Here is a 12,534-nt window from a genome sequence, read left to right as displayed (position 1 = left end):
ATCCAAAGGTGGAGTGCAGTTACAGTGATGTTGTGGTTAGGGTGCCACGAGGTCCAGGGGCTCCTTTGAGTATCATGGGGGCTCCTTGTGGGGTCTGTCGGGGCAGGGTCTGGCATCTGGGGCTCATCCCACTGCCCCAGCCCTGAGCACTGAACACTTCCCTGGAGACAGGCCAGGGTCAGGCCAGGATGTGGACCTGTGGTGGGCCCAGCTCTGCGGGCCCCATGGCTGAGCAGGGCTGTGGGGAGCTGGAGCCTGGCTGTGCTATGGGGTCACTTGGGCGCAGGGGCTGATGGCCCAGGGGCAGTGAGGGCTGAAATGGGGCCATGGGCAGTGTGGAGGGAACCCTGGGGGGCTGAAACGGGGTCCTGGGCTGTGGGCAGAGTGGGAGGAAGCCTCGGCAGTGGGCAGGGACAGGCAGGGCTGCAGTGCCCCAGGGCTGTGACGATTGATGTGCTGGTGTCCGTGTGGCATGGTAATATTTTCACAAAATGAATTGTTTTTTATTGTATTTTTCTGTATCTCTGACTCTAAGCCAGAAGCTTGTCATGAGATCCTGTACGTTCAGAGACTTGTTTCATACCTGTGTATTTTGCTCACCTTACAGTGTGGCTGATAATTGCTATTTCTTTCAAGGCCTGTTCCCTGCCATTTTGAACCTAGCCAGCAATGCTCACATCTCCACGAACGCCACCTGCGGGGAGAAGGGGCCGGAGATGTTCTGCAAACTGGTAGAGCATGTCCCGGGGCGGCCCCTGCGCAACGCCCAGTGCCGTGTCTGCGACCACCACAGTGCCAATCCCAAAGGCAAGTTTCATGTGTGTTTGGTTGGTTGGTTTGTTTCATGGGTTTGCGTCATTCTTTTTGACACTTTCATGTGAATACAGGGTGTATTGGGGTCAAATACTTTTTACTTTTAGTCTCTCTGCTACACTAGCAAAACTACCTTTTAGCAGAGTCCAGTGACAGCCTCTTTGTCTTGGGGCAGATTACAGCTTCTGCATGAGAGTAAGCAGTGCTCAGTGTGAAATAAATGTGCTGGTCAGAGAAAACGCAGTGAGATGTATTTTCAAGAGATATAATTTTTTGCTTCAAAACAGAGCAGCACCCAATTTCCAGTGCAATCGATGGTACCAATAACTGGTGGCAAAGTCCCAGCATTCAGAATGGGAGACAATACCACTGGGTCACCATCACCTTGGATTTAAGGCAGGTGAGTAACACTCGGGCAAGCATCATTTACTGTATGTAGGCTATAAACCAATACAATTGATTGATTGCAGTTCTATGTTTATAGATGGTAGGATATTTAGCAGTCAGCCATTTAATAGCACATATTTAAACATGAATAGCTAAGGATAATATGAACTGATTTTAAACAGATGTCTTTCAATTATTGTTCTAGAGCATCTTGGAGATTTCATTCCTGTCAGACTGGAAAGGAAGTGACCACGTTTGTAAGCATATAGGTCACAGGTTGTTGTATTTCATGGCACAGTAACAACTGTATATCTGTGGATAACGGTGTTTACATAGGCATTCCTTCTGTCCTGGTAACCTTCCTCTGCCCGACCCTGCTGTCTTTTCCCCAGAAGTCCTCTGGTATTGTTTTCTTCCACCCTTGATTTCATGCAAGTTACTTGAAGTCTGGGTTATCAAAGACTTACTTTCAAGCAACAAAGAATGTTTTCAAGGGTATTGCTGAAAAAAAAGTTGATTTGCTACTTTCTGTCCTTCTGACTGATTCTGATCACCATCTTGTTGGAAGGAGCACTGGGAAGAAATGTTCTCTATTCTATCTTCTATGAGCTGTTGCTGTCAGTTGTTCTTAAGAGTTAAGGATTATATCTGTAAATATCAGTGATTTCTGATGCTGGGGAGGCTGTAACTATGACAGAAGTTGGTTCTCTGGCACTTCACAGCAAAGCTTGGAAGGATTCATCGTTCTTAGACAGGAGGCTGCTAAACTGTACAAAGCATTTGCTAATTTATTAGCCTTTTTGTTAGACATGGAAGAATCAGAAGTCTCCTACTCCAAGAAAAGACAGTAATTTCTGAAGAAAATCTCTTTTTCTAGGCTTTTTCGTGTTTTGCTTTGAACAAGTGTATGCATTTGCCTGTCTAAGCTATTTGAAAATCATAGCTCAGTGATCCATTATTAACACGGAGATGCTTCCAAATGCTGGAAGAAGCTTTGTTATTAACTAAGAAATGCATACTCGGGGTGTACAGCTGGTAAGAAGCTTTTGCAAGATTTCTAGATCCTGCTTGAAAGTGATTTTAAAAACAGAAGGTCTAACTTTGATGTTTTAAAATGAAGCATAGGTTAAACAAGTGCCTAGTTTGCTCTTTAATTAGAAGCAGAACTGTTAGGAAAGTAATCACAGGGTATCTGTTGTCAGTGACAGAAGGTTTGGGTAGAACTTCCTTGTTTGAAGAGCTGGCTTTGTGTTTGGTTTGTAAATGGACAAACAGGAAGGAAAAATGAAGTGGGAGGGAATGCCTTAGTTTTCATCCTCCTAGAATATTTTCACTTTGGAAACAGACCAGCTGATCTGCCCTCTATATCTTCTATTCTCCAGCCTTAGTGCTGTTGATGTTTCACCAAATACATATCTTTCCTCTCCTGAACCATGCTCAGTTTCACTAATTTGATTTGAAAAGTTTCCCCCAAGGGGCCTTTCTTCTGTGTGTTCCTTAGAGAGTTTGAGAGAGAGAAGGCATCTAGGGCTATGCAAACTGAATGTAAATTACTGCTCTGTGAGAAAGGATTTGGTTAATAGAGATTGTGTGAAGTCAATGAGTTATTAGAGCTGACTTGGTGTGCTTACTTTAAGCAAGTCAGCACAAATAAAGAAAACACAGAAGGAAAGTGTAGGGAAGGACCTTAGTGATTTTAGTAATTACCTCATGTATTTGCTTGAGAATGTGTTCAAATTATCTTCTAGGACCTTTAATAAAAAGTATTCCTGAAAGTCAGTACCTGTAAAGATATGGGTTGCAGTATATCTTTAGCACTGGTACTTTTTTTTTACATTTCAATCTTAATGCATTAAATCTGTCAAGTAGCATATTGAAACAAATATTTAACTTTCCTTGCCAGAATATAGAGTATTTTCATACCCTTTTGTGATGTGAAGGCTGACCTTCTTGTCACCATTTATGCTTTTTGAGTAATTACCAGAGATTCTAGGAGCAAGAGGAATTGATTGTTTCTTGGGATTTTTACAAACCGTTTAGAGATACGGTCCTGTAGTTGCATTGGTGACTGCTGGAACATAGCCTCGGCTGGCAAATATGGTGAAGGTTCCCTTAGCCAGTGACAACTGACTCCACTCGTTTACCCTAGGTGAAGTTCTGGGCACAGCATGTGTCCAGTGTCCTGTATTTGGCTGCATTTATCTCTTGGCTCAGAGCTGAAGGGAGCAAAGGCTATTCTTTCAGCTAATATTCTGCCTTGCACTTGATTTATTTAGTCTAAAAACAGCTGGCCTGAAGAGCAGTTTGATGGAATCTTGTTAAGAAAAGAAAATCAGTATCAAAACTGCTATTTTGATTTTTCACCTTTGCAGAGTCTATGCTATTTATAGCTAATGCTAAGCATTTCGTAAGAGTAGCCAGTGGATATGTAATGTTTTTTTAGCTCACATGGATCGTAACTAGGTACATGTATTCTGGTGGGCCATTCAGTCTTTTCAGGACCTAGATGTATGATAGCCTTTCTCTTTTTTTTTTTTCTTTTTCACTTTTCTATTAAATGTATGGCAAGATCCAGAACTGGGGAAAGAGTAGTTTAGCAATGAGGTGTAGTATTGATGTACAAGATACCAAGATTTGATTTATGACCTTGCGCTTCCTACACTGGCAATTCTACACAAACAAAATGCACAGCAGTAGCTTTAGATAAACCCAGCATTTTTACTTGAGTTTGACTTCTCTGGACAGCTACTTTGTGAAATTATAATGAAATAAATTAAATGCTGAATGTTATAAATGTTAGCAGTGTGCTCGGACCAGCTGTAAAATATTTCTGCCACACCATTAAATGAAGAATACTTTCTTCAGTTTTTATTACCATGCTTCACACTATTTAAAGGTGCTTTGTACTAGGCATAGCAGAAAGGCACAAGTTTCTATATCATAAAGTTCTGGAATTGTAAAGCAAGGCCACTTGTTCTTGGAAGGCCTGTAGTATCAAGTTGAGAAAACATTCCTACTTTTGATTAAGTTGTAGCTCACGAATATTTTGTGAATACTGGGTTACCACTAAGAGGTTGATGTAAGAGTAATTTGTAGTTTCTGCTATTAGAAAGTGAAAAAGAATATTATAATATGATTTGTACAGGGCTTTTATCTTTAAATCGATTGGCAAAAAGATTTCTGTAAGGACAAATCCTTTGCTGACGTAAAAGGATATTATTTTGTTGACTTCACTGGATCAATGCTAATTTATTGTATGTGGCAAGCTCCCTTAAAAGACTTTTGTGACTTCGTAAAACTGATGATGCAAGACTCGGAGTGCTCATCTGTACATTCTTATACTTCTTAAGTAAAATGAGGTTTTCTTCTATTCCAAAACAATGGCTTCACATAATGAATCAAAATCTTGAAGAAAAGATAATTCAGGAGATTAGAAATTCTATTTGATTTAGTTTATTTTGCACTTTTAACATCACAGACTCCTCAGAGCAAAATGTTGCAAGCAGATTCCAGGCCTCACAGTCTCTAAGAGCCTGAAGCCATCTTTATCCCTTAAAGACTTTTTTGTGAACATTACAGGCTGATACTCAGAATATCCCTTTATGTAGTCTCCTACTCTTTGAGAGTTTGCACAATTAATTTTAAACTTCTTGGACAGTAAAACAAAATCTGAGAAAAAGAGACTTTTCTGGTAACCAGGTTTATACATGTTGACAACACTGAACAGAATGGATTTTGCAGTTTAACTTAAACTGTGGAGTAACGTTAGTTGTAATACACATTTTCACTACAGGAATTGTCATGCTATTTTGAAAAACCTATTTAGCTGTCTTTTAGATTTCCTTTCTGCAGTCATCCTGAAAGAAAGATTTAGCTGAATTTGTAGGATATTGGGAAAATAGGAGGAACCAGTCTGCCAAGAGCCTTGCATTCCTCCAGGCTTGTTCATTTCTCAGTCTTCTGCATTCCAAGGTTCATGATATGCCAGTGTGATTTCAGTAAGGTATGCAGTAAGACACTGAAAGTGATACTGAAGTCCTAAAATCATATCCTCCTTTCAGGGTGTTTCAAGGTCAGGTAGACTGGATTTGAATTGGGGTATAGATTTGAAGTAGCAGTTGGTACCTCTGCTCTTAATAGATTAAACATTTCTGAAATTTAGAGAAAAAAAATGTGTTGGGACTCATCTTTCCCTTTAACTTTTCACTTTTGGAGCCTGGGGCTCAAATACTCATAGATATGAAAAGGCAGTGTCTTCCCTTATTGTTGTCTCTGCATGTGTAAAATTGAAAAGTATAACTGGGAGACTTGATCCAAAAAGACTACCAGGAAACTGTGCTTGTCTGAGCATGTATCTGTGGGTTGTAGAGCACTGACCATGCCCTTGGAAATAGGGACATTTGCCTAGCATCTGCTGCATGGCCACTGCTGGATGAATTTATGGTCAAAAAAATAGGCGGTTTCCTGATGAATGGGGAGAAGGGTTCACTTATAAATCTGTTTCAAGAAGCCCTTGGTGTTGCTGGATCTGCATTCAGAGAAACAAGGTTGTTAGAAAGGCTAAATAAAGCATAAGTGACTTGTTACGTTGGTATTGCTGCTACAAAGAAGTTCTTCAGTACAAGTTTTTTGGCTGGTCTGTACAGTCAGGATTGAAATGCCTGTAAAATGACACTTCTAATCTATGACTGCTTGGGAGTTGCTAACTTGCTTTGGCTTGTCCTTTTTACCCTTGTAGCTTAATAAGGAAATGAGTTCTGTGAAAGCTATACAGTCAAATTAAAGTGTACAAATCATTAGTTCTTGCCACACAGCTGAAGTTTATTATGTGGCTGATTGGTGGACACAGAATGGATGTGAAAAGTGGTAAGATACTGCCTTCAGTGATGATCAAACCTGAAGTGCTAATAAAAGTAAAAATCTGTAAATAAGTACTCTAAGGATATTGGAAAATCAGCTTGCCTTACATGTAGTTCTGGTTCAGATCCATTTTGGGTTGCAGAGGCTGTGGGATATGAGGTCTGTAAAACCCCTACCTGCTGATGTTCCTTAAAACATTTTCATCTGCAGTCCCTGGGAACACCTTAATCCCTTCCTCCAGCTTCATTCTGTTGCTTGGTAACATAATCCCTGAGAATATAACTCCTACTGATAGGTTGTTTTTTGACTTGACTGCAGGTGCATTTATACAAAATCCTTTCATTTCTATGTTTAACTTGTATTATTTCAGGGGCTGACAATTTTTCCTGGTGTTGCTGGTATTCATTATCCTGTGAATTTACCTGTGAAGTATTTTTGGGTACCTCTGGGCTGTGTGCATAAATGGAAGAGAGTTGAGAGGATCCGGGGGAAAAAAAAGGCAATGTTTTTTTACACTGTGCATACTTAAATGTTTATAGAACCATTCACTGATATTTTAATGCCTCTTTCGGGTTCACAGTGGCAAACATCTTCATTTCACTGTTGATGAACTGTAGGCATGGAGGAAAAAATCAATCCCTAGATGTCTTGAGTACCAAGCATGGCAGCTGATTTTCTGGAAAAAAACTGACTTGAAAAGATGTAATTTATTGAATTGTGCATTGAATATATGCACAGTTGCTGTTAAAGTTTTTATCTTTAACTGGCTTTTCCTCCCCCTCACAAAGAAACCTGGTATTCAAAACAAATTTAACTTGCATACTCTTGTGAATATCTTTTATTTCTGCAGCAATGGTTGCAATTTGTGATGAAGGGTAGCTCGTTGTTACTAGTTGGAACTGGATTTAAAACTGGCTACATCAGCTGCAAACTGTAATGAATGGGTTTTGAAAATTCTCAATGTAATCAAAAGTAGATCATTTGTTGTTCAGCCAACTGTTTAACAAGTAGGGAAGTATAATTGACAACAAGCAAAGAGGAAAAATAAATAAATAAAATACATATAAGAGATTTTTGGGGCAAATTTTCTACCATGGCCTTGAAAAAAATTGGGGTTCCAGTCTTGCATCTTTTATGCATTTGAGAGATGATTGACTACAAAGAAACTTGGAAGTGCATAGTAGTTCCTAAGATCAGTCAACAAAACTTTACTAGTTTTAATAATTTCCTGCAGTTCTTTTCTCTGATGGAGAGAATACCCATACAACTGACTCTTGTCTCATACAAGTGTCTTCAGATTAAGGGTACCAAAATGATGATACCCCCAATTCTACTTGTCCATAACCCAGTGTGAAACAGGTATACAACTCAACTACTGCTAACTGAACCAATGAAATCCAGGTTGTATGTAGGGAATACAGTTGCTTGACTTGGGAGTCTGCCCGAGTTCTGTTCCTTTCCCTTTAAAAGCATGTATTTTAGCATTTTTTTTTCAGTTGGAGCTTGTTGACATGAAATAAGTTTTATTTAAAAGGGACTCTTCATTTCATGAAGGCTGGATTATAATTCTTAATACTCACTTAACTTTAATCAAATTCTGAACAACAGAGGATTCACAGACTCCAGAAATATTTTATTTCTAAGATTGTAAGGCTGTGACTAAAAAGTGAGATGACTTCTCTTTTTGTTTACTAATGCTTGTGTTGCTGAAATGTCATATAAATCAATAGACAAAATCCTCAGCTTGCGTAAATTTTCGTATTTATTGAAACAACTGGAAATGTTCTGTTTGTATGTGCTTGATGTCTGAAAGGATAAAGCTGGAGTGCCTAAAAAAAATCAGACCAAGTGAATATCATGTTTGAAGTTAAGCCTGATTTTAATCAAAACTGAGATTGTTTGACTTTAAGGTATTAAATCTAGTAAGTCATTTGAAGATAAGTATCAACATTTTTTTTCCTTCTCATGTCTGCAAGATATCCTAAGCAAAGCTTTGTTTACTTAAACAATATTTTGTTTCAAAAGTAGTTTCCTGAATTGCACACACACGATGCAGTTACTATTTATCTCTGTGTTTATTTCTCCATTTGACAAAATCAAATTCTGGTTTTATGGGGCAAGTGTTATTCTTGCTCTGGCTTTAATCTGTATTGAAATAAAACCTCAAACAAATAAAAACTATCCCTCCCCCCCAGAAAAAAAAAATCAAAAAATTAAAATGTCTCAAAGAACTGGTAGTAGCCAAATTGGAGCTCAAGACGGTATTAATACTGCACATGCAGACAGGAATTATGATGATTATACCAGCTGACCTGGCAGTCTGATCAAGTGAAAATACATACCTCTGAAATGGTTGAATAATAGGGCGTTTTTCTTTCATCTAAATGTGTCTTGATATTCTAGTGCATGTAAAACATTAAGCTCCTATATAAAAATCTTTCCAATTTGCAAAGACAGCTTTTTTTAAGTGAAGTGATGTGATAGTTATTAGGTAGGGAAGAAGATAGTAGCTTTACAGTGAGTGCATTTCAGTGTTAAGTGCCTAATGCTGTAGCTAAAAGGGGGTCAGTGCAGGTTATCTGGCTGCCATGACAAGGTCATTTAAAAGGTGATACAAGCTTAATTACTACCCTGCCTACCCACAGAAGTACTGAACAGTGCTGTTGTGTGCGTGGGGATTTCACTTTGGACCTAGGATTGTCAAAAAACAGTCAAGATACCTGTATAGCGTAGAGAGTACACATCTTAAAAGAGCTACTATTCTTAAATAAGGTTATCATGCTAACATTTGTCACATTCATCTTACTCATCTCTGTGTTTTCAGCAGTGTCTGTAAATAATCGTCTGCTTAAATAACTTTAACATGGAATGAAAATGGAATGCATGGAGATCTTTAATATAGGGTGTAAAAAGCTTATCAGAAATGCTATTAGTGAGAATTAAACTCAGAGCTAAAATGTGAAACAGCTGTTTGGGCTGAAGCTGTTTTGAAAAAAAACCCAGCGCAGTTCTTTGAAGCCTTTGGTGGTTCAGAAAAGTTAGAAAGCACATTTGCTGTAGAAAGAATGCTGTACACAAGTAATACTGAAATGTGCAGGGTAGATAGACTTCAGCTATTGCATTAACACAGAATGATACACTAAATGAATTTAGTCCTTTTTTTAGTCACGTAAACATGTTTTGTTGAAATGTTCAGAGCTTTGACAAAAAAATGATACATATTTCTGTTAGTAAAGCCTTTTGTCAGAAGTTTGTGCAAAAATTTTATTCAGAGTCACTGTACCAAATTTTACCCTCTCCCCAGGCAAACCATATACTGCTTTTAAAATTTGAATTTGGTACCCAGTTGGCTTCTAGTGGTCTTTTACCTAACATAATGAAGTGTTAAAACTTTCTTGCATTTTTTTAGGTCTTTCAAGTTGCCTATGTGATCATCAAAGCTGCTAATGCTCCACGACCTGGAAACTGGATTTTGGAACGCTCCATAGATGGCACAGAGTTCAGACCATGGCAGTATTATGCAATTAGCGATACTGAATGTTTAACTCGTTATAATATTACACCAAGAATTGGGCCGCCAACTTACAAGAGAGATGATGAAGTGATCTGTACCTCCTATTATTCCAGACTAGTTCCTCTGGAACATGGAGAGGTATGTTTGCTTTTGCACTTGCCATGTGAGAGTAAGAACATGGACTAATAACAATTTGAAAACATTTGGATTACAGTTACAGAGTTCATTGTCCTCAGCACTACCAGATGATCTGTTATTCTTCTTTAATGATACTATCTTTACATCATGTACCAGTATAGCAAACTTTTAAATGTTGGGCTGAAACTTGTCTTTGGCTCGATATATTCCTGTTACTAAACTAATTGGTTTTTACCTCCACATAATTTAATGGTAGGTATTAGCTGTGAATTATTAGTTGCTTTATCCTGAAAGACTATAACAGAAGCTCTATGTTTTGCCAGGTTTTTTATTTAATAAAGAAACCTCCTGTGTTAGAAGCACCTGGTTGTGTGAGATAAAGCTGCAAACACTGTTGAAGTGCTTGGCACAGCTGGAACTCCTAAACAAGTGTTGGCATTGTTTCAGGGATGTAGCATAATTAAAAGAGCTACAAGTTGTGCAGCCTCACTGTTGATTGTTCTTGCTTTTAACAAACTCTATTCATGGTACTTGTGTAATTTATTGCACAGAGGCAGCCACATAATGAAATGGTACATTAAAACCAGTGGTTATTCTATTGTGAATGCTATAATGTAAGAGTGTGATAGTAAATGCAGCGTTATCCCATGGAGAATGCTAGTAAATCTTAGCTTAATAGAAGCCAGTGTTGTCTTATTCCTTTGTTAAAAAAAGGCTGGAGTGTATACAGCTAAAGGGATGAAGTCAAACTTTCACATAAACTTAAAACTATGTTTCAGCAAGAACAAAACAATTAAATCCATAACATCAAGTCCCATTCACTTAAATATTTGTTGCAGTGATATCAGTATATGCCCCACAGATCAGACAAAAACTTAACCTGTCTCTCCACACAATTAACCAGAAAACCCTTAGGTTGACTCTGTGCAAACAGTGCCTCTTGTAATATATGTCTGATAGGCCATATGCCTACAAATCCAAGAATATCAGAGATTCAGTTTAGCGACCTTTTTTTCTCATTTATTTTTCCTGATGTACACAGAATTAACAGAATAGGGTGACACTATCTAGAACATTGCTTTTTTTTCCTGAGTGCAGTAACATAAAAACATAAGAACATAAAAAAATAACAGAACTAAATTGCTGTGTAGTACATCAAGTCCAACTGTAAACCTAACACTGTCAAGTCCGCCACTAAACTGAATCCCTAAGCACCACATCTACATGTTTTTTAAATACCTCCAGAGATGATGACTTCACCACTTTCCTAGGCAGCCTGTTCTAATGCTTCACCACCCTTTCAGTGAAGAATTTTTTCCTAATATCCAATCTAAACCTCCTCTGGCACAACTTGAGGCCATTTCTTCTTGTCCTATTGTTTGTTACTTGGGAAAAGATATTGACACCCACCTTGCTATAACATCATTTCAGGTAGTCGTAGAGACCAATAAAGTCGCCCCTGAGCCTCCTTTTCTCCAGGCTAAACAACCCCAGTTCCCTCAGCTGCTCCTCGTAAGACTTGTGCTCCAGACCCTTCACCAGCTTTGTTGCCCTTCTCTGGTCATGGTCTAGCATCTCTGTGTCCTTCTTGAAGTGAGGGGCCCAAAACTGAACATGGTATTTGAGGTGTGGACTCACCAGTGCCAAGTACAGGGGGACAATCAATTCCCTAGTTCTGCTGGCCACACTGTTTTGAATAAAAGCCAGGATGTTATGGCCTTCTTGGCCACCTGGGCACACTGCTGGCTTATGTACAGCTGGCTGTTGACCAGCACCTCCAGGTCCTATTACACCAGGCAGCTTTCCAGCCACTCTTCCTCAAGCCTGCAGTATTGTATGAGGTGGTTGTGACCGAAGTGTAGGATCTGGCACTTGATGAATCTCAAATTATTGGCCTCAGCCTGTAGCCTGTCCAGATCCCTCTGCAGAACCTTCCTACTACAAAGCAGATCAACAGTCTCACATAAAAGCTCTCATTCACAAAGGACAGGCTGCTTCTTCACAATTCAAATGGCAGACAGACAGGAATATTCTCTGCACAGTCTCTCACAACATGTATTAGTGAATCTTGGCACTCTTTTGAAAATACGTATATTTAGTACTTTGTAATTGGTTCTGACCAACATACTGCACAGGTCTATAGGAAGTCCTGCAGACCAGCTGATCTCTACAGGCACCTACCTTGTATCCAGCATTTGTTAGCATCCCAATGTTCTGCAGTCAGCTTGTAGTGCCCTGGTGTGAAAGATCTGGTAGGGTAAACAGACCACATGCCTAAATGTGGATGTCAGTTAATAACATTTTTTGCCAAATCAGACATTTTGCTGGTTTGGCTGCTGGACTTTTCAGAGGTTTGAAGAGGTATAGTTCTGTTGTTCACTTGATTTATACTGCTTGAAGATCTGCTTCCAGAAATTCATGTTATGAAGTCAGGACTCATGATGAATTCTGGGGCTTAACCTACAGTCGTTTGGAAAGAGTCTTGAATTATGGAGGACAAATAAGCCAAAAAGATATAATACCAATTTATCAGTGTATATAAGCTATATATAAGCTTATACATATATATGTTAGCCAAATATAGCAGTGTACATGGAGAATCATTCCTTTTCTTCCTTAGTGTCTTTGTCTCTGTCCCTACTATTTCTTCCTTTTCCTGCTAGGAAAGGTTCCTCTGTGGTCTCTATAGAAATTATAGTGTATTTCTACTAGTCAAGTGGTAGATAACTTTAGAGCTATATGTGTGTGTGTATATATATATATGCACACACATGTATATTTACAGTACTAATCAAAGTTGAAGCTATGCATTCAAGAGTAGT

The 12,534-nt window shown here is 38.8% G+C and overlaps 1 protein-coding gene across 1 annotated transcript in view; it reads left to right on the top strand.

The window, feature by feature from the left end:
* The window catches only part of LAMA1 (laminin subunit alpha 1), a 108,143-nt gene that overhangs the window by 21,149 nt on the left and 74,460 nt on the right, over window positions 1–12,534 (top strand). Inside the window, exons 2-4 of the mRNA XM_055704740.1 lie at window positions 637–807; window positions 1,101–1,213; window positions 9,470–9,712. Coding sequence (XP_055560715.1) covers window positions 637–807; window positions 1,101–1,213; window positions 9,470–9,712 — 527 coding nt within the window. The remainder of the gene's footprint in view (window positions 1–636; window positions 808–1,100; window positions 1,214–9,469; window positions 9,713–12,534) is intronic.

Source organism: Falco cherrug, chromosome 3 (genome assembly GCF_023634085.1).
Source record: "Falco cherrug isolate bFalChe1 chromosome 3, bFalChe1.pri, whole genome shotgun sequence".
Lineage (NCBI taxonomy): Eukaryota > Metazoa > Chordata > Aves > Falconiformes > Falconidae > Falco > Falco cherrug.
Note: the sequence above shows the minus strand (reverse complement) of the source record. Positions and strands in the feature narration are given on the sequence as shown.